This window comes from Astyanax mexicanus, chromosome 20 (genome assembly GCF_023375975.1).
Source record: "Astyanax mexicanus isolate ESR-SI-001 chromosome 20, AstMex3_surface, whole genome shotgun sequence".
Classification (NCBI taxonomy): Eukaryota; Metazoa; Chordata; class Actinopteri; order Characiformes; family Acestrorhamphidae; genus Astyanax; species Astyanax mexicanus.
Genome location: NC_064427.1, coordinates 13,742,757 through 13,770,706, shown reverse-complemented (window position 1 = coordinate 13,770,706; position 27,950 = coordinate 13,742,757). Strand labels below are relative to the sequence as shown.

The window sequence follows — 27,950 nt, the reverse complement described above, 5'->3', positions numbered from 1 at the left end:
ATAAAATTAAGTCAAATATAATTTGTGTCAATACACTAATTCATATATTTGTACCTACTAAATAGCAACTAATCGCAGTCCAGCTTTGTCTGAGAGATCGTTGGAGGCCTGTAAAGACGCTCTGTCTAGTAAGTTAATATTAATTCAGGTACAACATTTATACTTAATCGCTCTTAAACTAATTTACAGTGAATGGTGCTAAATGCCCATTGCTTTTTTTTTTCTCTGTACAGGTGTCATTGAATATTCTTACATTTATAAGTCAAATAAAAACATTTTTATGATACTCATAATTTGTGTCAATACACATGTTAATTCATTTGTTTATTTTTTCGGTAACACTTTATAATAAGGGTACATGTCATGACATTAATTAAGGGATTCATTAAGGATGAACTCATCAGTAAGTAAGGATGAATTAAGCAGGAACAAACACATTAATAATAAAGGTTAAATGCTTCACCATTAATTAATGTGTGTATGAATGAATGAATATGAGGGTAATGAAGGCTTCGTACACTATATGAATATATCAGTAATTAATATGTTAATTAAGCATGTGGTTTCCATTTGACATCCCACATTCCCTTCCTCATATAATACTGTAAAACATCTGTTTTCTTAATGCACATGTTTTTTTTTTTTAGTTCCATACCATAGAATGATAAAATTTAAAATCATACATACAAAAATGCTGGCACTTCTATTACTACTGTACACACAAAAAAAATAAATCTGAGCGTTAGTAAATGTAACGTAATTAAATGTGTTTTTAACAACAAAAAAATATGTTTCTACCTTTACATGAATATATCTAGTTTTTAATTACTCCACATTTGTTATTTTTTCCTTAATATAATTTATTTATGTAATCCCAACAAATCTTTTTAGGTACAACAAACAGCAAACAAAAATCTTGTTATATTTACTAGGGTTTTAGTCACAACCTGTGTCAATGCTCTTTCTACAGTGTTGGTTCATGCAGCTTTTCTATAGGCTCCTGGTACCACATCTTTGCATATTGGGTGTGGCCTCTCCCTTACTTACCATCTTTGTGTTGTCTGTTGCCCAAAAGTATCTCAAAATATTGAGATAGTATCTCAAAATATTGAGATAGTATCTCAATATATTGACTTAGTATCTCAAAATATTGACTTAGTATCTCAAAATATTGAGATAGCAGTTTACTTAATAATAATAAAAAAACATTTTGCTGGATTATTTATTTTTTTTAGGTGGCGGGAATGGGCTTCCATAATTAGGCCATTCAGCACTTCAACACTTCCCAGGTTCAGTGAAGGAACATGGCTCGTCTGCATGACTTAATTCAGTTCTATTTCATGCTTGGTTTAAGGCATGGTGACATTCTACAGTTGTTGAGCACTGTAGATGGTATTGTTGTCAGTATGCGTACTCTCCGAAGGATTTTGAAAAGCATGGGGTTGTACCGAAGAAAGAATGAATCCGACCCTCTTGACGTTGCATCATTTCTCATTGATCAACTGGGTGGACACGGGAGGCTGCATGGATACAAGTTCCACCATCCAAGCTGGATATGTTGTCACCCAAAGTACAGTGAGACATTTGCTAAAGTTTCTCGACCCCATTGGTGTTGAAAGAAGACGAAGAAATCGCTTGATGCGACGTGTGTACATGAACCCTGGGCCTAATTATATGTGGCACGTTGATTCTTATGATAAATTAAAGCCGTTTGGGGTGTGCATAAATGGAGCTATTGATGGATTTTCAAGACTCATTGTATGGCTTCATGCCTATTCAACAAACAGCAATCCCAAAATCATCGCTGGTTATTTCATAAGGGAAGTTGAGAGGAGGATGGGGACGCCTTCCAGAATTCGCGCAGATCTGGGAACAGAAAATGTCACAATGGCCGAGATGCAGAGGTTCCTACGATGGAGTACTGATCGCAGCATTGTCAGAAACTGCTATATCGCTGGGTCCAGTAATCACAATCAGCGGATTGAAAGCTGGTGGGCGTTTTTAAGAAGTCATCATGCCCAGTACTGGATGAATCGTTTTCAGGAACTTAAGGATAAAGACTGTTTCTCTGGAGACTTCTTGGACAAGCAGCTTATCTTGTTTACTTGCCTGTCCATCATCCAGGTGTGTTTTGCTGATTTGATGTTCAACTTAATAATAATAATAATAATAATAATAATAATAATAATAATAATAATAATAATAATAATCATAATAATCATAATAGTCATCATCATTTCCTATTTACAGGAAGTAGCATAACATCACTTAAAAGAAGGCCTGCATTGGCCTGTCATTGAATGTGCTTTAGAAAGAGAAAATAGAAAATATGGGCCTATCTAAAATACACGTTTATATAACCAGTAGGCCTAATGATTTTGGGATTGTGGTTTGTTGAATAGACAAATCGTGGGATTTCAAAAAGCTATCAATATTATACTGTGAGTAACAAGTAAGTAAGTAACATATTGTTTTTCAATAGGAGGAACTGCAGCAAGTTGCACAGTTGTGGAATACCCATGTTGTCCGAAAGAGCAGGAATGCAATAGCTCCAAGCGGACGTCCGATTCTCATGTACACCCTGCCTCATCTATTTGGAGGACAAGATTACTTGAAACAGGTCCATCAGGAAGCAGTGGAGGCTTGCAAAGAAGAATGCCAACAGAGAGGACAGTGTCCTTGTGATGAAACAGTGTTTGACATGTGCTGCCTTATAATGGCAGAGAACTTCTTACACTCACCTACCACAGCTGATGAAGCTATAGAGCTGTATCTTTTCCTGAGAGCATGCATCCTTAAAGACTTGGACATTATCCCATGATAGCTGTATCTTTAGTGCTAAGAATAATGAATGGTGAACATATAAATCACAATGATCATGCTTTTGTTTTGTTCTTTACTTGATCAATTCTTTCATGAATTCCTGCCCTAAATCTGCAGTTAAAATACTCGACATGTCTCTAGTATTAAATACTGTTGCATACGATGTAGTGGGCATGCAGTGCTGAGACCTGAATACCTATAAGAAATAAGTGTTGTTAGACAGGTGATAGGGCATTGTTTAACATGGTAGTGTTAGAATCAAGGAGTGGTTATGTTTCTCAGCACAAGGGGGTACGCATCAACATAACATGGAGGTTTATTCTTGTGTTTGCTTCCGTCAACCTCATCACTTTTGTTTTCATAAAAGTGAAATAAACCTAGACACAAAAAGCTGTTGTGTTTCTCAGCATATAGTAGTAGGGTCTGTCAGTAATCAATGAAAAAATGAGACTTTCAAGTGTGTATAAGTCAGTCCAATTTACTTTTGTAGTAACATACAGTAGATGAACCATTATAGTGCCACAATGCTCTCCCATCTGAGCTCAAAATGCATTACATATTACATACAAGTTGTCAGGTGAAGACAATCACTATGTGAAGACATAACAGGACTTAGGCACATTGTGCTCTGTGGAACCTATCAACAGTTAAGAATTCAGTTAACGTCTTGAGCCAACTGTACTTTCAAACTCATGAACATAAGACAACAGGCTTGCTTTGTTTACATTTGACAGATTATAAAATGCTCTGCACCAGTGTCTAAAAATGTGTTCAACAACAGCTCTCAAGCCGATAAGACACTTTATAACTGGCATCACTATAACAGGTAAAACGAGTTACAGAGTTTAAAAAACTATATACAGTAAAAAAATAATACAGTAAATGCTGATAGAACTGTTAACTTTTAAACCATTTCTGTTCAGATGTTCAAACATACATACCCGAATACCTCCTGCTTCTGCTACTATCGGTTGAGATAACTATATCATAGTAAACTTACATAATGCTAAATTCATACGAGGTATTATTGATCAGTATGCCGTCAAATTCAGTGCGTAGTTCAGGATAGGAGGCATATGTCCATGGCAGTTCCAGAACTGGGCCACAGGTGTGTGCTACAGGCCGGCGTGCAAGTCCATCAGCAGATGTAAACATGATGTCAATCTTGTCAACGAAGACAACATCAGACCCTGTCATGAACCTTAGCATCCTTCTCAGACCAACATCATCAAATCCCCTGATGTACTGTTTCAGGAAACGAAAACTCTGGTTTTCTGCTTGAGTGGAAGGAGAAGCTTCTAGTAATTTCAAAAGCTTTTTGGTTGTTGGCTTTTTGTCTTCGTACATAAGCAGAACATGTTGTGTGTTCACGAAAGCTTCTTTCAGGGAGGCACCAGCAATTAACGACATCTTCTCGCATGCATATCTTGGCTTTTGGATCAGCTGTTTGTGTGCTACCTTTAGAAGGATGCCTTTCAAATTGTTTCGTGTTGGAAGGGCTGTCACATCCAAGCGGTCCAGCAGATCAATCAGCTCATCCTGGTCGTCCTCTGAAAGATCTTCTTTTAAGGCAGTAGTGATTAACTTCCTATCTGATTGACTAACAAACTGAAGAAGACTTTCAAAAAGCACATCATCTGAGACCTCATTCTCACCAAAAATGAGTGAAACTGCGAAAGCGGGGGATAAGCGACAGGGAAAATAGCCATGGTCTTGAAATCCTTTGAGGAGGATTCGGCCAATGGATTTCCATTCTTTCTCTTGCCATTTAGGACACAGAGATGGAACTCTCAGGTCCTCCCCTTCAGCTGTGTGATCCAGAAGTTGTGTCCAAAATGCAGCATACACATCCCTTGAAACACCATTGTGGTCAGCTCCTCTTTCATCAATGAAAGTGTATCGAAGGGAGTGCTTGAGAAGTGCTGAATCCTTGAATTGGGCTATCATCTCTTCCAGAAGATTGACCCTGTGTAGTTTAATTGTTATATTCACAGATGAATTTGTAGAGGTACCTGCTACATCATCTATAGCTGCTGACTCTGGAGCAATGTTTGCTGCACTTGTGGAGTGAGACATGTTGGATGAGTTGTCACTTGCTGTGTCTGGAATGATGAGTGCTGAGCTTGCACTAGGGAATAGGACTGATATGATGGCAGTGTCCTCATTGACCTGCAGGTCAGGTTGATATAACAACGTGTCATCCAGTTGGCCAGCCGTGGGTTCTCCGAGAAAAGGGCCAATCATCACCACAGATGTGTCTAGAAATGGTTCTGTATCGACAGTTTGAAGAGGCTGCTCGTCCTCTTCATGCATGCTATTCTGTATTTGTTGGTTAATTGTTGATTCTTCCGCGACACTTTCTTCAGCATCCTCATCTTTTGGAACCTTTGTGCACAGGTAGAATCTCAACACTCCCATTCTTAGTACGCTGTAGAGTTCCCCAACTGTAATAGCATCATCAAAAATAGCTTCTTCCTGATAATCTACTATGTCATAGCTAAATGTGTCAAAATTTCCTAGCTTATTTTTTCCATTTGGGAAGAAAATATCCTTGGCATACTGCAGTATATCTGCCTTCTTTGATTCTTTGGGTACATCAAGGGTCCTTGTCCCCCCTCCTTTGCGTTTTCTGACTTGCTTGCCTTCGTGAATCCATCCCAACTCCACTTTTCTTGTCTTTTTTTCTGCAAATTTGTTGCATTTTGCATAATGTCTTTTCTGTCTTTTGGTAGATGTCTCCTGGTTATTGTTCTCATCATCACTCACAGTAATGCCCATTTTTTTCTTCAGTTTTTCCAGCATTGAATGTTTTGCAGATTCTTTTGTTTTGGCAGTGGCACTGTGTTGCAAACAGAAGCGTCTTGCCGCAATCCTGTCTCCATAATTTGGGATGTAGTCAGCCAGAGTGTTGTCATCCATATATAATCAAGGACTGTGGCATCAATCTGTCAAGACATAATAATAATAATTACAACTCAAGAACAAGACTACATAACATACTGTATGTACACACAAAGGAATCAAAGAAGGGGTGTAGTATGATAGCATTATCTTTATGAACTGAGACTAAGTGCTTATAATAATTAAACAATGCACACAGTAACTAAATTAATTAAGACAAACACAATCAAGTATCATCAATCAACTTCTCACTATATCCCATATAGCCTAAAATGAGACTACTAAACTCAGATCACTAATAGTCCAGTCAATCAAGCTAAAAAAGGTGCAACAAAAACAAATAGCAATAGTAATGGTTCCTTGTATTGATCCTTAAACCCCATTGTATCACATATTCAAAATCTACCTTCATCTACCTTCACCTTCAAAAAGTCTGTTCTACTTCATTGATGAAGGTAGATTTTGAATATGTGATGTAGAGGGGTTTAAGGATCAATAAAAAGCACGAGCCAATACTTTTGCTATTTGTTTTCACTAGAATCAGAGTAAAAAAAGCAAACAGCCTTAGATATGTTGCAACCCTTTACTGGTATTCTAGCGCCCTCTAGTGGCAGAATAGCAGAACAGGTAGCTGCTGTCTTTTTCTGCAGGACTGAACTGCGATGTTTGCTTGCTCATATTGCATTCTGCATTTAAGTGCAGTATTCTTATAGCAGTTCTGATTTATCCAAAACAATGCACTTACAGCACTAATACAGGTATAGGCTACTGCGGTATATGCAGTGATACTATAACTGCAATTTTAAAACTGCACAATGTCGTAGTTTCCCCTCATTTAGTTTCTGATTTTACAAAACTATGGGCATACTCAGGTTTACGGAGCCCGGGAGGGGTCGTGGATAAAAAAATTAATTAAATCGAGTGAACGATATAGCAGTTCGTGCTCACGTTTTCTTTAATTCGAGTGAACGATTTGCAATTCGTGCTCACGATTTCTGTAATTCGAGTGAACGATTTCTGTAATTCGTGCTTACAATTTCTGTAATTCCAGTGAACATGTTTTATGCGCAATAAGACAAGAAGCTCGGAGGGAAGGAGCATTTTCTCCCTTGATCTGTTACAGGGGTGCGGTGAAGATAATTAGTTATCTACATTTATAACCTGCTGATTATTAATGTACTAGTGTTATAGTTAGATGTACAGTACAGTGTGCAGATTTTGCCGTGGCGTCGGTTCCCCGGCCGGGAGACACCTGCCGCGCGCGCAGTCCTGAGTTTCGCGGAGCTTATTTACCAACAATATAGACAAATACAGTCAATTACAGTCACGAATAAAAGAGACAAACATTTTACTGATGCAGGATGACTGTGTTATTAAAACCAGATCAAAATAAAGTTATAATGCAATGTGGAACTGTTTATAATTTCTTATTTCCAACACTTATATAACGTAAAGAAGTATAATTGTATAAATATACAGCTATAAGACTATAAGGTCCAAATGTACACTGTAAAAGTTCATAAAGATAATATAAAATTAATGCAAGGTGTGACAGTTGTCTATGAATGGCTCACATAAGAGCTGTTTTAAATATGTAACACTGTATAAAATAAAATAGCTGGCCTAAAATACTATTAATACAATGTATTAAGCTATTTAGTAAATAGACATTTCATATAATAATTTAGATCAATTTGATAATTTAATCCAATATGTTTCCTAAAATTATTCTGTTTCTATATCTGATGAAATGGCCTGAATATCTGCTTATTGACAAATAACAGTGTCCTGACCAGAAATATGCCACAAGCTTCAAATAAAAAATATAATAGTTATACATTTATTAAAGCTATATTTTCTGAATTATGTGTTTATTTTTTTTGCTACAAATTATTAAAATATAGATTAAATCTATCATAATGATGTAACCAGAAGGGGTGCATTTCTTAAATTAATACATTTGCACATTGCATTATAACTTTGTTTTGATCTGGTTTTAATAACACAGTCATCCTGCATCAGTAAAATGTTTGTCTCTTTTATTCGTGACTGTAATTGACTGTATTTGTCTATATTGTTGGTAAATAAGCTCCGCGAAACTCAGGACTGCGCGCGCGGCAGGTGTCTCCCGGCCGGGGAACCGACGCCACGGCAAAATCTGCACACTGTACTGTACATCTAACTATAACACTAGTACATTAATAATCAGCAGGTTATAAATGTAGATAACTAATTATCTTCACCGCACCCCTGTAACAGATCAAGGGAGAAAATGCTCCTTCCCTCCGAGCTTCTTGTCTTATTGCGCATAAAACATGTTCACTGGAATTACAGAAATCGTAGAGGTCCTGATAATGTTGTGCCCGAAGTGTTGTGCCATATTTTGAGGTTTGTAAGAGAGAGCGTTTTACCGAAGTTAGTGTCCAAAGTCCAAACAGAGCAGCGCTTTGGAGCAGATCTCACCCCTTTACTGGAGAAGCCAAATAGCTAGCAACTAGTGCTAAGCCCCATTTTTCTGATTAGCTTATGGTTGCTATTTAAGACTGGGGTGCATGCCGTCAACAATATTGGTCTTTATCCATGCAAATCGAAAAACACAGACATGTGTCAGAGCTTAAGGCCACATAGTTGCCGAATTTTAACCGCGGTCACGCCATCTGCACTTAGAAAACGCTCGGTCGCGCTATCCACACCGAAAACTGGAGTGCGCGTCTAAACCGTGTTTTACTGTAGCAGCGTGCACAGCGCACCCGGAGGAGCGGAGACTGGCGCTTCTCGTGCAGAGACTTAAAATGGAACAGAAACGAGTTTTACACCTAAATAAACATGATTTAACGAGGTCTAATCCACAAATATACACCAGAAAGACCACTTCTTATCTGTAGAACAGTGTAACGTTTTGAAAATGTTTGGTTATTAAATAAGCAAATCAAATTGTTATAAAATCACAGCCCTAAATTCTTAAAGATCTTATTCTCATGTATCCCAGATATATGTTTGAAGTGATATTACTGTATCATTTTTGAGTAATTGAATACCAAAACTATCTATTCGGTTTTGTATAAAAGGGATTTTGGAGTGCTATAAAACCAAAAAAATCTAATTCTTCTTAAATCAGAACATGAAATCCTTAAATAATACCTTCCATACTATTAATGTCATGCATGTACACTGATTGTACAGTATCATTTTGGAGTAAATGAATACCAAACTTAGGAAAAATGTATATTCGGTTGTGCATAAACCAGATTTCGGTGTCCTATAAAACCTTCAAATCAAATTGTTATCCAATGAAACCAAGAAAGTCTTGAAGAAAACATTCCATTCTATTAATGACATGAGTAACAAGTGATTTTACTGTATCATTTTGAAATAATTGGATACCAAACTTGGAAAAATGTCTATTCGGTTGTGCATAAACCACATTTCAGAGTCCTATAAAACCAGCAAATCAAATTGTTATCCAATGGCACTAACAAAGTCTTGAAGAACACATTCTATACTATTATTGACATGAGTATCAAGTGACATTACTGTATCATTTTGGAGTAATTGGATACCAAACTTAGGAAAAAATTTTATTCGATTGTGCAAAAACCTGATTTCAGAGTCCTATAAAACCAGCAAATCAAATTGTTATCCAATAGCACTGACAAAGTCTTGAAGAACACATTCTATACTATTATTGACATGAGTATCAAGTGATTTTACTGTATCATTTTGGAGTAATTGGATACCAAACTTGGAAAAAATGTCTATTTGGTTGTGCATAAACCACATTTCAGAGTCATAGAAAACCAGCAAATCAAATTGTTATCCAATGGCACTAACAAAGTCTTGAAGAACACATGCTATACTATGTTTGACATGAGTATCAAGTGATTTTACTGTATCATTTTGGAGTAATTGGATACCAAACTTGGAAAAAATGTCTATTTGGTTGTGCATAAACCAGATTTCGGAGTCCCATAAAAGCAGCAAATCAAATTGTTATCCAATGGCACTAACAAAGTCTTGAAGAACACATGCTATACTATTTTTGACATGAGTATCAAGTGATTTTACTGTATCATTTTGGAGTAATTGGATACCAAACTTGGAAAAAATGTCTATTCGGTTGTGCATAAACCACATTTCAGAGTCATAGAAAACCAGCAAATCAAATTGTTATCCAATGGCACTAACAAAGTCTTGAAGAACACATGCTACACTATTATTGACATGAGTATCAAGTGATTTTACTGTATCATTTTGGAGTAATTGGATACCAAACTTGGAAAAAATGTCTATTTGGTTGTGCATAAACCACATTTCAGAGTCATAGAAAACCAGCAAATCAAATTGTTATCCAATGGCACTAACAAAGTCTTGAAGAACACATGCTACACTATTATTGACATGAGTATCAAGTGATTTTACTGTATCATTTTGGAGTAATTGGATACCAAACTTGGAAAAAATGTTTATTTGGTTGTGCATAAACCACATTTCAGAGTCATAGAAAACCAGCAAATCAAATTGTTATCCAATGGCACTAACAAAGTCTTGAAGAACACATGCTATACTATGTTTGACATGAGTATCAAGTGATTTTACTGTATCATTTTGGAGTAATTGGATACCAAACTTGGAAAAAATGTCTATTTGGTTGTGCATAAACCACATTTCAGAGTCATAGAAAACCAGCAAATCAAATTGTTATCCAATGGCACTAACAAAGTCTTGAAGAACACATGCTATACTATGTTTGACATGAGTATCAAGTGATTTTACTGTATCATTTTGGAGTAATTGGATACCAAACTTGGAAAAAATGTCTATTTGGTTGTGCATAAACCAGATTTCGGAGTCCCATAAAAGCAGCAAATCAAATTGTTATCCAATGGCACTAACAAAGTCTTGAAGAACACATGCTATACTATTTTTGACATGAGTATCAAGTGATTTTACTGTATCATTTTGGAGTAATTGGATACCAAACTTGGAAAAAATGTCTATTCGGTTGTGCATAAACCAGATTTCGGAGTCCCATAAAACCAGCAAATCAAATTGTTATCCAATGGCACTAACAAAGTCTTGAAGAACACATGCTACACTATTATTGACATGAGTATCAAGTGATTTTACTGTATCATTTTGGAGTAATTGGATACCAAACTTGGAAAAAATGTCTATTTGGTTGTGCATAAACCACATTTCAGAGTCATAGAAAACCAGCAAATCAAATTGTTATCCAATGGCACTAACAAAGTCTTGAAGAACACATGCTATACTATGTTTGACATGAGTATCAAGTGATTTTACTGTATCATTTTGGAGTAATTGGATACCAAACTTGGAAAAAATGTCTATTCGGTTGTGCATAAACCAGATTTCGGAGTCCCATAAAAGCAGCAAATCAAATTGTTATCCAATGGCACTAACAAAGTCTTGAAGAACACATGCTATACTATTTTTGACATGAGTATCAAGTGATTTTACTGTATCATTTTGGAGTAATTGGATACCAAACTTGGAAAAAATGTCTATTCGGTTGTGCATAAACCAGATTTCGGAGTCCCATAAAACCAGCAAATCAAATTGTTATCCAATGGCACTAACAAAGTCTTGAAGAACACATGCTACACTATTATTGACATGAGTATCAAGTGATTTTACTGTATCATTTTGGAGTAATTGGATACCAAACTTGGAAAAAATGTCTATTTGGTTGTGCATAAACCACATTTCAGAGTCATAGAAAACCAGCAAATCAAATTGTTATCCAATGGCACTAACAAAGTCTTGAAGAACACATGCTACACTATTATTGACATGAGTATCAAGTGATTTTACTCTATCATTTTGAAATAATTGGATACCAAACTTGGAAAAATGTCTATTCGGTTGTGCATAAACCAGATTTCGGAGTCCCATAAAACCAGCAAATCAAATTGTTATCCAATGTCACTAATAAAGTCTTGAAAAGCACATTTCATACTATTATTGACATGAGTAACAAATGATACTACTGTATCATTTTAGATTAATTGGATACCAAACTTGGAAAAAATGTCTATTTGGTTGTGCATAAACCACATTTCAGAGTCATAGAAAACCAGCAAATCAAATTGTTATCCAATGGCACTAACAAAGTCTTGAAGAACACATGCTATACTATGTTTGACATGAGTATCAAGTGATTTTACTGTATCATTTTGGAGTAATTGGATACCAAACTTGGAAAAAATGTCTATTTGGTTGTGCATAAACCAGATTTCGGAGTCCCATAAAAGCAGCAAATCAAATTGTTATCCAATGGCACTAACAAAGTCTTGAAGAACACATGCTATACTATTTTTGACATGAGTATCAAGTGATTTTACTGTATCATTTTGGAGTAATTGGATACCAAACTTGGAAAAAATGTCTATTCGGTTGTGCATAAACCACATTTCAGAGTCATAGAAAACCAGCAAATCAAATTGTTATCCAATGGCACTAACAAAGTCTTGAAGAACACATGCTACACTATTATTGACATGAGTATCAAGTGATTTTACTGTATCATTTTGGAGTAATTGGATACCAAACTTGGAAAAAATGTCTATTTGGTTGTGCATAAACCACATTTCAGAGTCATAGAAAACCAGCAAATCAAATTGTTATCCAATGGCACTAACAAAGTCTTGAAGAACACATGCTACACTATTATTGACATGAGTATCAAGTGATTTTACTGTATCATTTTGGAGTAATTGGATACCAAACTTGGAAAAAATGTTTATTTGGTTGTGCATAAACCACATTTCAGAGTCATAGAAAACCAGCAAATCAAATTGTTATCCAATGGCACTAACAAAGTCTTGAAGAACACATGCTATACTATGTTTGACATGAGTATCAAGTGATTTTACTGTATCATTTTGGAGTAATTGGATACCAAACTTGGAAAAAATGTCTATTTGGTTGTGCATAAACCACATTTCAGAGTCATAGAAAACCAGCAAATCAAATTGTTATCCAATGGCACTAACAAAGTCTTGAAGAACACATGCTATACTATGTTTGACATGAGTATCAAGTGATTTTACTGTATCATTTTGGAGTAATTGGATACCAAACTTGGAAAAAATGTCTATTTGGTTGTGCATAAACCAGATTTCGGAGTCCCATAAAAGCAGCAAATCAAATTGTTATCCAATGGCACTAACAAAGTCTTGAAGAACACATGCTATACTATTTTTGACATGAGTATCAAGTGATTTTACTGTATCATTTTGGAGTAATTGGATACCAAACTTGGAAAAAATGTCTATTCGGTTGTGCATAAACCAGATTTCGGAGTCCCATAAAACCAGCAAATCAAATTGTTATCCAATGGCACTAACAAAGTCTTGAAGAACACATGCTACACTATTATTGACATGAGTATCAAGTGATTTTACTGTATCATTTTGGAGTAATTGGATACCAAACTTGGAAAAAATGTCTATTTGGTTGTGCATAAACCACATTTCAGAGTCATAGAAAACCAGCAAATCAAATTGTTATCCAATGGCACTAACAAAGTCTTGAAGAACACATGCTATACTATGTTTGACATGAGTATCAAGTGATTTTACTGTATCATTTTGGAGTAATTGGATACCAAACTTGGAAAAAATGTCTATTCGGTTGTGCATAAACCAGATTTCGGAGTCCCATAAAAGCAGCAAATCAAATTGTTATCCAATGGCACTAACAAAGTCTTGAAGAACACATGCTATACTATTTTTGACATGAGTATCAAGTGATTTTACTGTATCATTTTGGAGTAATTGGATACCAAACTTGGAAAAAATGTCTATTCGGTTGTGCATAAACCAGATTTCGGAGTCCCATAAAACCAGCAAATCAAATTGTTATCCAATGGCACTAACAAAGTCTTGAAGAACACATGCTACACTATTATTGACATGAGTATCAAGTGATTTTACTGTATCATTTTGGAGTAATTGGATACCAAACTTGGAAAAAATGTCTATTTGGTTGTGCATAAACCACATTTCAGAGTCATAGAAAACCAGCAAATCAAATTGTTATCCAATGGCACTAACAAAGTCTTGAAGAACACATGCTACACTATTATTGACATGAGTATCAAGTGATTTTACTCTATCATTTTGAAATAATTGGATACCAAACTTGGAAAAATGTCTATTCGGTTGTGCATAAACCAGATTTCGGAGTCCCATAAAACCAGCAAATCAAATTGTTATCCAATGTCACTAATAAAGTCTTGAAAAGCACATTTCATACTATTATTGACATGAGTAACAAATGATACTACTGTATCATTTTAGATTAATTGGATACCAAACTTGGAAAAATGTCTATTCGGTTGTGCATAAACCACATTTCAGAGTCCTATAAAACCAGCAAATCAAATTGTTATCCAATGGCACTAACAAAGTCTTGAAGAACACATTCCATACCATTAGTGACATGAGTAACAAGTGATATAACTGTTTAATTTTGGAATAATTGAATACCGAACATAGGAAAAATGTCTATTCGTTTGTGCATAAACCAAATCCTATAAAACCAGCAAATCAAATTGTTGTCTAATAAAACCAAAACAGTCTTGAAGAAAATATTCCAATCTACCAAGAACATTAGTCACAAGTGATATTACTGTGTCATTTTTGAGTAATTGGATAGCAAATTTAGAAAAAAATGCCTGTTCAGTTGTGCATAAACCAGATTTTGGAGTCCTATAAACCATCAAATCAAATTGTTATCCAATGGAACCAAGTCCTTCTTGATAAACACATTCCATACTAGTTTTATAGGACCCCGAAATCTGGTTTATTCACAACCGAATAGACATTTGGTATCCAATTAATCCAAAATTATACAGTAATATCACTTGTTACTCATGTCAATAATAGTATGGAATGTGTTCTGCAAGACTGTCTCAGTGGAATTGGATAAAAATTTGATTTGCTGGTTTTATGGGACCTTAAAATCTGGTTTATGCACAACCGAATAGACATTTATTCTAAGTTTGGTATCCAATTAATCCAAAATGATACAGTAATATCACTTGATACTCATGTCAATAATAGTATAGAATGTGTTCTTCAGGACTTTGTTAGTGACATTGGATAACAATTTGACTTGCTGGTTTTATAGGACTCCGAAATCTGGTTTATGAACAACCGAATATACATTTTTCCTAGGTTTGGTATCCAGTTACTCCAAAATGATACAGTAATATCCTTTGTTCCTGACGTCACTAATAGTATGAAATGTCTTCTTTAAGGCTGTCTCAGTGGCATTGGATATCAATTTGATTTGCTGGTTTTATAGGACTCCCAAATCTAGTTTATGCACAACCAAATAGAATTTTTTCCTAAGTTTGGTATCCAATTACTCCAAAATGATACAGTAACATCCTTTGTTACTCACGTCACTAATAGTATGTAATGTGTTCTTCAAGAGTGTCTTAGTCACATTGGATAACAATTTGATTTGCTGGTTTTATAGGACTCCGAAATCTGGTTTATGAACAACCGAATATACATTTTTCCTAGGTTTGGTATCCAATTACTCCAAAATGAAACAATAATATTCTTTGTTACTCATGTCATGCATAGTATGAAATGTCTTCTTTAAGGCTGTCTCAGTGGCATTGGATAACAATTTGATTTGCTGGTTTTATAGGACTCCCAAATCTAGTTTATGCACAACCAAATAGAATTTTTTCCTAAGTTTGGTATCCAATTACTCCAAAATGATACAGTAATATCCTTTGTTACTCACGTCACTAATAGTATGTAATGTGTTCTTCAAGAGTGTCTCAGTCACATTGGATAACAATTTGATTTGCTGGTTTTATAGGACTCTGAAATGTGGTTTATGCACAACTGAATAGACATTTTTTCCAAGTTTGGTATCCAATTACTCCAAAATGATACAGTAAAATCACTTGATACTCATGTCATGCATAGTATGGAATGTCTTCTTTAAGGCTGTCTCGGTGGCATTGGATAACAATTTGACTTGCTGGTTTTATAGGACTCTGAAATCTGGTTTGTGCAAAAGTGAATTAACATTTTTCGTATGTTTGATATTTAATTACTCCAAAATGGTACAGTAAAATCACTTGATACATATGTTATTAATAGTATAGAATGTGTTTTCCAAGCCTTTGTTAGTGCCATTGGATAACAATTTGATTTGCTGGTTTTCTAGGACTCAGAAATCTGGTTTATGCACAATCGAATAAACATTTTTTCTAAGTTTGGTATTCAATTACTCCAAAATGATAAAGTAATATCACTTGATACTCATGTCAATAATAGTATAGAATGTGGTTTTCAAGACGTTATTAGTTGCATTGGATAACAATTTGATTTGCTGGTTTTATAGGACTCCAAAATGTGGTTTATCACAACTGAATAGACATTTTTCCTAAGTTTGGTATTCTATTACTCCAAAATAATACAGTAATATGACTTTTCACTCATGTCATTAATAGTATGACATGTGTTCTTCAAGACAGTCTTGGTGGCATTGGATAACAATTTGATTTGCTGGTTTTGTAGGACTCCGAAATCAGGTTTTTGCACAACCGAATAGACATTTATTCCTAAATTTGGTATCCAATTAATCCAAAATGATACAGTAATATCCTTTGTTACTCACGTCATTAATAGTAAGGAATGTATTTCTTAAGGTAGTCTTGGTAGCATTGGATAACAATTTGATTTGCAGGTTTTATAGGACCTTAAAATCTGGTTTATGCAAAAGAAAATAGACATTTTCCCTAAGCTTGGTATCCAATTACTCCAAAATGATACAGTAATATCCTTTGTTATTCATGTCCTTACTAGTATGGAATGTGTTCTTTAAGGCTGTCTTGGTGGCATTTGATAACAATTTGATTTACTGTTTTTTTAGGACTCTAAAAAATTATGCACAATCGAATAGACATTTTTCCTAAGTTTGGTATTCAATTACTCCAGAATGATACAGTAATATCATTTGTTACTCATGTCAATGATAGTATGGAATGTGATTTTCAAGAATGTCTTGGTGGCATTGGATAACAATTTAATTTGCTGGTTTTATGGGACCTTAAAATCTGGTTTATGCACAACCGAATAGACATTTTTCGCGTGTTAAATATTTTTTTAATATTTAACAAGTGATATTACTGTATAATTTTGGATTAATTGGATACCAAATGTCTATTCGGTCGTGAATAAACCAGATTTCGGGGTCCTATAAAACTAGTATGGAATGTGTTTATCAAGAAGGACTTGGTTCCATTGGATAACAATTTGATTTGATGGTTTATAGGACTCCAAAATCTGGTTTATGCACAACTGAACAGGCATTTTTTTTCTAAATTTGCTATCCAATTACTCAAAAATGACAGTAATATCACTTGTGACTAATGTTCTTGGTAGATTGGAATATTTTCTTCAAGACTGTTTTGGTTTTATTAGACAACAATTTGATTTGCTGGTTTTATAGGATTTGGTTCATGCACAAACGAATAGACATTTTTCCTATGTTTGGTATTCAATTATTCCAAAATGATACAGTAATATGACTTGATACCCATAACATTAATAGTATAGAATGTGTTTTTCAAGACCTTATTAGTGGCATTGGATAACAATTTGATTTACTGGTTCTATAGGACTCTGAAATCTGGTTTATGCACAACCGAAAAGACATTTTTCCTCAGTTTGGTATTCAATTATTCCAAAATTATACAGTAAAATCACTTGATACTCATGTCAATAATAGTATAGAATGTGTTCTTCAAGACTTTGTTAGTGTCATTGGATAACAATTTGATTTGCTAGTTTTATGGGACTCCGAAATCTGGTTTATGCACAACCGAATAGACATTTTTCCAAGTTTGGTATCCGATTATTTCAAAATGATACAGTAAAATCACTTGATACTCATGTCAATAATAGTATAGAATGTGTTCTTTAAGACTTTGTTAGTGTCATTGGATAACAATTTGATTTGCTGGTTTTATAGGACTCTGAAATGTGGTATATGCACAACCGAATAGACATTTTTTCCAAGTTTGGTATCCAATTACTCCAAAATGATACAGTAAAATCACTTGATACTCATGTCAATAATAGTATAGCATGTTTTCTTCAAGACTTTGTTAGTGCCATTGGATAACAATTTGATTTGCTGGTTTTATGGGACTCCGAAATCTGGTTTATGCACAACCGAATAGACATTTTTCCAAGTTTGGTATCCAATTATTTCAAAATGATACAGTAAAATCACTTGATACTCATGTCAATAATAGTATAGAATGTGTTCTTCAAGACTTTGTCAGTGCCATTGGATAACAATTTGATTTGCTGGTTTTATAGGACTCTGAAATCAGGTTTTTGCACAATCGTATAAACATTTTTCCTAAGTTTGGTATCCAATTACTCCAAAATGATACAGTAATATCACTTGTTACTCAAGTCATTCATAGTATAGAATGTGCTTTTCAAGACTTTATCAGTGGCATTGGATAACAATTTGATTTAATGGTTTGTAGGACTTTGAAATCTGGTTTATACAGAAGTGAATCAACATTTTTCGTATGTTTGATAATTAATTACTCCAAAATGGTAAAGTAAAATCACTTGATACTTATGTTATTAATAGTATAGAATGTGTTTTTCAAGACTTTATTAGTGGCATTGGATAACAATTTAATTAGCTGGTTTTATAGGACTCTGAAATGTGGTTTATGCAAAAGTGAATCAACATTTTTCGTATGTTTGATATTTAATTACTCCAAAATGGTACAGTAAAATCACTTGTTACTCATGTCATTAATAGTATGGAATGTGTTTTTCAAGACTGTCTAGGTGGCATTGGATAACAATTTGATTTGCTGGTTTTATGCGACCTTAAAATCTGGTTTATACACAACTGAATAGACATTTTTTCTAAGTTTGGTATCCAATTAATCCAAAATTATACAGTAATATCACTTATTACTCATGTTAATAATAGAATGGAATGTGTTCTTCAAGACAGTCTCGGTAGCATTTGATAACAATTTAATTTGCTGGTTTTACAGGACTCCAAAATCAGGTTTTTGCGCAACCAAATAGACATTTTTCCTAAGCTTCGTATTCAATTACTCCAAAATGATACAGTAATATCCTTTGTTACTCATGTCATTAATAGTATGGAATGTGTTCTTCAAGAATGTCTTAGTGGCATTGGATAACAATTTGATTTGCTGGTTTTATAGGACTCTGAAATCAGGTTTTTGCACAATCGAATAAAATTTTTTCCTAAGTTTGGTATCCAATTACTCCAAAATGATACAGTAATGTCACTTGATACTCATGTCAATAATAGTATAGAATGTGTTCTTCAAGACTTTGTTAGTGCCATTGGATAACAATTTGATTTGCTGGTTTTATAGGACTCTGAAATGTGGTTTATGCACAACCGAATAGACATTTTTCCAAGTTTGGTATCCAATTATTTCAAAATGATACAGTAAAATCACTTGTTACTCATGTCATTAATAGAATGGAATGTTTTCTTCAAGACTTTCTTGGTTTCATTGGATAACAATTTGATTTGAAGGTTTTATAGGACACCGAAATCTGGTTTATGCACAACCGAATATACATTTTTCCTAAGTTTGGTATTCATTTACTCCAAAATGATACTGTACAATCAGTGTACATGCATGACATTAATAGTATGGAAGGTATTATTTAAGGATTTCATGTTCTGATTTAAGAAGAATTAGATTTTTTTGGTTTTATAGCACTCCAAAATCCCTTTTATACAAAACCGAATAGATAGTTTTGGTATTCAATTACTCAAAAATGATACAGTAATATCACTTCAAACATATATCTGGGATACATGAGAATAAGATCTTTAAGAATTTAGGGCTGTGATTTTATAACAATTTGATTTGCTTATTTAATAACACTCCAAACCTTTTCAAAACGTTACACTGTTCTACAGATAAGAAGTGGTCTTTCTGGTGTATATTTGTGGATTAGACCTCGTTAAATCATGTTTATTTAGGTGTAAAACTCGTTTCTGTTCCAATTTAAGTCTCTGCACGAGAAGCGCCAGTCTCCGCTCCTCCGGGTGCGCTGTGCACGCTGCTACAGTAAAACACGGTTTAGACGCGCACTCCAGTTTTCGGTGTGGATAGCGCGACCGAGCGTTTTCTAAGTGCAGATGGCGTGACCGCGGTGAATTTTAGCAGAGTTTTAGCAATCACTCGCTATGCACCTAGCAGCCATATTCAACAGTTCTATGACAAACTACCAATTGAGGACGTAAACAGTATACACTTACATGATCTTGCTCCATTCGAAGGAGACAGTCCTCTGGAACACCCCGACCTCGAAGATATCTCGAGAGTGGAGAATCCACATTTTCAGCCATCCTCAAGCAAACGCTGCTGGAGGCGACGTGAAGTAAAATGGAAGCGCGCTGGCTTGGCCGTGTATCAAAATAAAACCATATTGATGTTTTCACGTTATAACGTTAAAATATCATGAAACAACGTGATAAATGTTTATCACAAAATAACATGATCATTTCATAATTCGAAATAACGTGATAATTTCATATTAAGAAATAACGTGATAGATTCATATCTCGGAATAACATGATAATTTCTTATCACGAAATAACATGATACTTTCACGATATAACGTGAAAATACCATATCATGAAATAACATAATAGTTTTGTATCACGAAATAACGTGATAGATATCACGTTATAACGAAAAAAATATCACGTTATAATATGAAACCTTTCACGTTATTACATGTTACTGAGTCAAATTATATTTCTATGGCTGGCAGCTCTACGTCGCCGTAGTTTTCAGTGTACCTTTTACTTACTGCAAATTCCAAGAAGAATAGTTGGCAGGAGAGTTTAATACTTTCTATTGTTTTATTGTTATGTCATATTTATTTGTAAAAGCAACAAGACATCTGATGCTGTTACATTGATAAAAGTAGGGTGTCGCTAAATGACGTCAACACCTAATTTTCATAATACAAGTTTTTGAATCTGTAAAGGATTAAGGTTGTGGGAGTGAAAAAAGTCTGTGAAAAAACATCCTAAATATGTTAAAAATGTTACAAATTTTAAATAGGCCGTAATTTTTTTTACAGTAACTTCATTTTTACATGAATTACATAAATGAGTTTTTTTTGCCATGTTCTTAAATGTTATTATAAGAGCAGCAGTTAGCCAGAAGTGTTAATTTACGTTTTTTTTTAAGGGTTTTTGTTTGTTTTATTTTATTATTTTTTTTACGATTTCTGTATTTTTAAAGGTATCATAGACAAATTGTTCAATGGTTCAATAGATATTTAGCTTTTTACAAAGAAGCAGACACTGTGGAGGAGGTGAGTGACAGGCTACGTGGTGAATGAGGTGAGTGAATGACTGAGACTGTGTGAGTTAAATTCAATATTTTTTTCGTGTCACACTGAAGACAGTTATATTTACATCCTGATCTGTAAATACGGGGCGGGGTCAGTCAGCGGAGGCTGTGGGCACGGTGTTGGTGGAGCGGTGTGTAAGCTCTTACTGAGAGACTGCACTGTTAGTGATGTGGGCGGGGCTCACGGCAGCAGCCTCTGCAGCACGGCTGAAGAGAGCGTGTGTTCATCTCAGAGTCGCCAAAAGTCTCCAATTACACCACAAAAACTTGCTAGATTTGTCGGTAGTCGCTTTTGTTTTTTTTGGGGTTTTTTTACAAAAAAAGTCGCTAAAGGGGCTGAAAATTGGCTAAATATAGTGACAAAGTCGCTAAATTGGCAGCGCCGACAGACATTCACACTGTCTACATTCTGATTAAGAACAGGGCTGCTCTAAACCGATGCGACTCAGGGATTATGTCACACGCAGCGCTGTGCGCAACGCCCTAGTGCCTGTAAATTTAATGGTCCAATGAAGGTAATTTAAAAACCAAAATTTCCTCACTTTAAAAAAAAAAAAAATGTCCCCAGTGTATTTGTAATAATTAATAAGTTAAATAAACATAACTGAAAGTGACTGTAAATGCATTATATGTTAAGCATTCGTTACTGATACTTCATGAGTAATATATCATGTTTGTGGACCCTAAAGTAAAGTCATGAACAATTCCCTCTTTATTACTGATGAAATACTGCTAAATATATATATGAGTTTCTGTAGCATTCCCATTAAAATAACGGCGTGAGTCTTTACTGATGATTCAGTGACAATTTATTGCTGACAATCTTGAAGAAAACTTGAAGAAACAACAACAAAAAATGTAAAACCAGAGTAAGAGCTTGTGCCTCAACGAACAAAAATAAAAAATAAACTAACAAAAACCAGCATAAGAGCTCCTGCCTCAACTATCAGGGGCTAAACCGAGTGCTGAGCTCAGTGCCTGCTGCTTCCTGTTCCTGCTTTACACAGTAACTCCATGGGCCTTCAACATAAAAGTCCTGTTTTTTACAAACTAAATAACATGCCTTAAGGTTCTTAGAAAATGCATTGGAACTCAGAAACAACACGTTCTAACAAAAATAAACCTATTTATAAATTCAGTATACGTTTTTAATACACCTTTAGTGTTATTAACATTTTTTTTACCAGCATACTAAAGTACTTCACTTATGGTGAATGATATTAAAAAAGAAAAAAAAAAGAAAAAAAGGCAAAGAAAAAAAACATTACCTAATAATTAATATATACAGTTTATTACACAATGTACAGTTACATAGTAACTCAGAAACAATAGATTTTAATGAGGATATCCTTACTTTTAAATTCAATAGATTAGGGTTAACCTTTAGGGTTATTCACAGTGTATTTTTAACAACATACTGAAGTACTTGCCTTATGGTGAATGATAGTACAAAAAAGGCAAAAAAAAATCTTATAATTATTACACATTTTTTAAATGAAATGTCCCATAGCTAACTCAAATTCAGTATGTATACATTTTATACGTATTAGTACTGAGCTCTAAAAACTCGTAATGGATGAGTTCTACTGAGTGGGTTGGGTAATTGCATAGCCTTCTAAATTGGGGAGAAATTAAACTATAAATAACTTTTTTAAAGCTCTGTGCTGATAAACTGTGAATAACCCTAAAAGTGTATTAATAACCTTAATTGAGTTAATAAATAGGTTTATTCTCGTTAAAATGTATTTTTTCTGAGTTGCATTGCATTTTCTAACAACCAAAAGGCATGTTCCTTAGTTTGTGAAAACGGGACTTTTATTTTGAAGGCCCACGAAGTTACTGGGTAAAGTGCGAACAGGAAGCAGAACGATAGAGCCCGTTTGTTGAGGCAGGAGCTCTTATGCTGGTTTTTGTTAGTTTATTTTTTATTTTTGTTCGTAGGCACAAGCTCTTACTCTGGTTTTACATTTTTTTGTTGTTGTTTCTTCAAGTTGTCTTCAAGATTGTCAGCAATAAATTGTCACTGAATCATCAGTAAAGACTTGTTGGAAGATATCAGTCAAGATGCAGATATAGAAGAATTCCGTGAGCTTTATTTAAGCAACTTGCAACACACACACTTACAGCTTGCTTCTCCTACTTACTGCCCTGCCTCAGGCTTTCTCACTCTGTAGTGGTAGTAGGCTGTATATTAAGATTCTTTCTTAGAGTGCCACCTAGTGGCACTAGAACACTGTAACAAGACTCACGCCATTATTCTAATGGGAATGCTACAGAAACTCGTATATATATTTAGCAGTATTTCATCAGTAATAAAGAGGGAATTGTTCATGACTTTACTTTAGGGTCCACAAACATGATATATTACTCATGAAGTATCAGTAACGAATGCTTAACATATAATGCATTTACAGTCACTTTCAATCATGTTTATATAACTTATTAATTATTACAAATACACTGGGGAAAATAACATAATACACTCACATATAAAAACAAGTTAATGGATGTGCTATATAACCTTTTATCAGTATAACAGCCTCAGATGTCTTGTTGCTTTTACAAATAAATATGACATAACAATAAAACAATAGAGAGTATTAAACTCTCCTGCCAACTAATGTTCTTGGAATTAGCAGTAAGTCAAAAGTATGTGTGTACAGTGGTAATAGAAGTGCCAGCATTCTGGAAAAGATGACAGGATGGACATGCAGATGTCTGTGTTGTATACTCAATATAAGTAATTATTTTAATTCCCCGTGGGCGTCAGGTCGTGGTGGAGGAACGGCAACAGTATTTAGAAATGACTTTAAATGTAAACAGCGCTCTGTATCACTCTATTTGAGGTGGGTCGCTCTGACCCGGTCCTTTGCGCTGTCATTTACCGACCCCCCAAATACAACAAGGACTTTGTGAACGATTTCTCTGATTTTCTTGCTGGATTTATGCCAAACTACGATCGCGTCCTTATTGTCGGGGATTTTAACCTCTGGTGACCTCCACTGCCGGTCAATTCTCCACTACCTTCGATCAGCTCTGCTCCACTCCTGACTCTGCCTCTGTTCATACGGAGGAGCTCAGCTCCTGGTTCAACCAATCCTGTTGAACCATACTAGACTCAGTGGCTCCGTTAAAAATCAGACAGCCTACAGTTAAACCTGAGCCATGGTTTAATGACCGAGCTCGTGAGGCGAGGCGGAATGTCGCAGAGCTAAGCGCAGATGGAAAAAAGACAAGCTGCAGGTCTCTTTTCACATTTTAAAGGATAGCTGGCGATCTTATCAGAACACAATCAAAGAAGCTAAAAGGGAGCACTTATCAAACATTATTATGGCAAATCGTCATAATCCACGAGTGCTATTTAAAACCATTGACTCTGTTCTTAAGCCCCCTCAGCCCGTCTGCTTGGAAGCAGACCCTGAAATGTGCAATAACTCTCTGTACTTTTTTATTGAAGAGGTTGCCACTGCAAGAGCTCCTATCACAGCTCCTGCCTCTGACTCCTCTGTCTCTGCCCCCTGCCTGGCTGGGTTTGATAGGTTTGAGCCTGTGACTCTGTCACACTTGAAGTATGTGGTGGGTCATACAAAGCCTTCAGGTCCTCCCTGTGATGTGGTGCCTCCTCACTTTTTTAAAGAGGTTATTAATAGTATAGGGCCACAGGTTCTGACCATTATTAACAGCAGTCTGACCTCTGGTGTTGGTCCTTCAAGTTTTAAACATGCTGTAGTGCAACCCTTGTTCAAGAAACCTGGCCTTGACCAAACTATATTGGCAAACTATAGACCCATCTCCAAGCTCCCTTTTATTTCGAAAATTTTAGAGAAAGTTTTTTATGCTCAGCTGAAATCTTTTCTGAATAAGCATAATACTCTTGAGATTTTTCAATCGTAGAGGTTTAAAACCCTACATAGTACAGAGTCAGCATTGCTTAGGGTTTTTAACGATATCCTCCTGGCCAATGATTCAGGGGACCATGCTATTTTTATATTGCTGGATTTAACTGCAGCATTTGACACAATTGATCATAGCATTTTAGTTTCCCGTCTGCAGCACCTACTGGGCATTTGTGGTAGTGCTCTGGAATGGTTCAGGTCCTATCTTTCTGACAGAACTTGGTGTGTTCGTTTTGCTGGCTCAGAATCTTCCTTAGCTCCACAGTCATATGGGGTTCCGCAGGGCTCAATTTTAGGACCTCTCCTATTTTCACTCTATCTGCTCCCATTGGGCTCCATTCTGAGAAAACATGGTTGTCTTGTTATGCTGATGATAGCCAGATTTACATGCCACTAAGGCAGAAAGACAATTTCTCTATTTAACCACTTCTGTTATGTCTTAATGACATTAAAGCCTGGATGGCTTTAAACTTTTTGAATTTGAATGAAAAGAAAACAGAAGTGATTGTGTTTGGTCCCAGTGGTTCTTGTGAAGCCCCCCCAGTTGATTTGGGCCCCTTGGCGCTGTATGTAAAACCAACAGTCTCTAACCTGGGTTTTAAGATGGACAGTGATTTTAAATTGGATCGCCAGATTGGTGCAGTAGTCAAGTCCAGCTTCTTCCTCCTTAGGCAGCTGGCAAAAGTGAAGTCAGTTCTTACACATGAGCACTTTGAAACAGTAATCCATGCCTTCATCACATCCCGGTTGGATTACTGTAATGCACTATATTTTGGAGTAAATCAGTCCTCCCTTGAACGCTTTCAGTTAGTGCAAAATGCTGCTGCCCGACTTTTAACAGGTTCACGCAAGAGAGCACATTACTCCCATTCTGGAGTTCAGTTTAAGACTCTTTTATTTGTTTTTAAATCTTTAAATGGACTCGCTACGCCTTACCTCACTGCGCTGCTCTGCCCCCATTTCCCCGCTCGGTGCCTTAGGTCAGCTGATCAGCTGCTCCTGGAGGTGCTGAGGTCAAAGCCCAAGCTTAGAGGGGATAGGGCTTTTTCAGTTGCGGCTCCTAAACTGTGGAATAGCCTACCACTTTATGTCAGACAAGCCCCGTCACTGTCCACGTTTAAAACCAGGCTAAAGACTCATTTTTATTCCTTGGCTTTTAACCAAATTTAAGACTTTGTTCTTGTTTTATTTATTTATTTATTTTTATTTATTTATTTTATTTCTGTTTTTATTATTTTATTTTGTTTAACTTTTACTTTACTTAGCTCATAGATTTATCTAAAACTATTTTTTATTGATACCTATATTTTAATTTGTCTTATTGTTTCTAGTGTGAGTGTGAGTTGAGTGGAATTGAGCTGAGTAAGTGTATTTTTGTAGTTGAGTTTTAACTGAGTTTTGTTTTGTTGAGTTTAAATTTGATCATTCTATAAAATATGAAAGTATGGAACTAAAAAAAAATAAACCATGTGCTTTAAAAAGGCAGATGTTTTTCAGTATTATATGAGGAAGGGAATGTGGGATGTCAAATGGAAACCACATGCTTAATTAACATATTAATTACTGATATATTCATATAGTGTACGAAGCCTTCATTACCCTCATATTCATTCATTCATACACACATTAATTAATGGTGAGGAATTTAACCTTTATTATTAATGTGTTTGTTCCTGCTTAATTCATCCTTACTTACTGATGAGTTCATCCTTAATGAATCCCTTAATTAATGTCATGACATGTACCGGTACCCTTATTATAAAGTGTTACCGTTTTTTCAATAGGAAATAATTGGGCTGTGCCTGAAAAACCGGGGAGTAGTTCCGGTGAGAAAAATAAACACACTTTCATTTACACTCACTCACTCACACTCACTCTCTCTCACACACACACCAATGATTATTCTAAATTGTTTTGTTTTTGTATTAATTCATTTAGAAAACCAGAAGCAACAACTCGACGACTGGAGCGACCCTAGCTTTCTGTCAAGCGCCGTCAACATATTGCAACGGAGACTGCATCGCATGACCACACACAGATTCCGGCAAGAAGATGGGTCTGATTTTAAACTGTTTATGAACCATGTAATTCTTTTAACAGATCATTGTGACAAACTGTTAGACTGTTAGAAAATCATGTCTCAGAAACGAAGCTATTGTGATTTTCGGGAAAATAAAGCTAAAAAGTCCAACCTTGCATCTTGTTCAAACAAGGATTCAAGGAGATTTTATTGTCATTCGCATCACATGTGGTACATGAGGTGAAACGAAATTGTGATCTCACAATCCAGTTTACACCCAAGAGCTGTTGTTAAAAGAGAGATATATATAAAAAAGATAACAAAATAAAAGAATACAATAAAAAATAGAATATACAAAATAGATAAAGATAAATACCCAAAAAATAAATAAAGAGAGTAGACAGGTAGCAGCAACATAAAGTCCAGAGTGCATGTTTGCTATAGCAGAATGATATGGAATTAGAGCAGTAAAAGATAAAGTGTCTCAGTGCGGGTAAAATGACAGTGTTTGTAAACAGTAATTTGTCCTTGTGTGTCAGTGCAGTGTGTTCTTATGTGGAGTTTAAGAACCTTACAGCTTCTGGAATGAGCTGGAATGTTTTTTTTTTATTATTGTTTTTTTCCTTTTGTGAGTATAGTTAAGGAGGATTACAATTACAGGGATTTGGGGGAGGGTGCTGGGGGATTAAGAAAATGGGATAAATGGGGGGAAGATGAGATAACAGGAGAAAAAAAAGGAAAAAAAGATTTGAAAGTAAGACTGATAGAGGTGATAAGAAAAAAAGTAAATAAATAATAATAAGAAAAAGAAAGAAAGAAAAAGAAAAGTATATCTATCTATTTGTATGTTTTGATGACT

General features: G+C 35.2%; 1 protein-coding gene and 1 long non-coding RNA gene across 2 annotated transcripts; one reads left to right on the top strand and one right to left on the bottom strand.

The window, feature by feature from the left end:
- Positions 1-3,285: 3,285 nt before the first annotated feature.
- Positions 3,286-20,337, bottom strand: LOC111189939 (uncharacterized). Its single transcript, XM_049469086.1, has 2 exons — positions 20,068-20,337; positions 3,286-5,768 (listed from the first exon to the last, which is right to left on the bottom strand). The coding sequence occupies exon 2, from the start codon at positions 5,740-5,742 to the stop codon at positions 3,820-3,822; it is 1,923 nt and encodes a 640-aa protein (XP_049325043.1). The 5' UTR covers positions 5,743-5,768; positions 20,068-20,337; the 3' UTR covers positions 3,286-3,819.
- A 2,717-nt stretch (positions 20,338-23,054) lies between these two features.
- On the top strand, positions 23,055-27,659 carry LOC111189758 (uncharacterized). Its single transcript, XR_002648874.2, has 3 exons — positions 23,055-23,260; positions 26,856-26,897; positions 27,010-27,659. It is a non-coding gene; the product is annotated as an uncharacterized LOC111189758 (long non-coding RNA).
- Positions 27,660-27,950: the final 291 nt, after the last annotated feature.

Bases quoted from the DNA above. Each gene is read 5' to 3' on its own strand.
- LOC111189939 (XM_049469086.1), bottom strand. From the start codon at position 5,742: ATGGATGACAACACTCTGGCTGACTACATCCCAAATTATGGAGACAGG.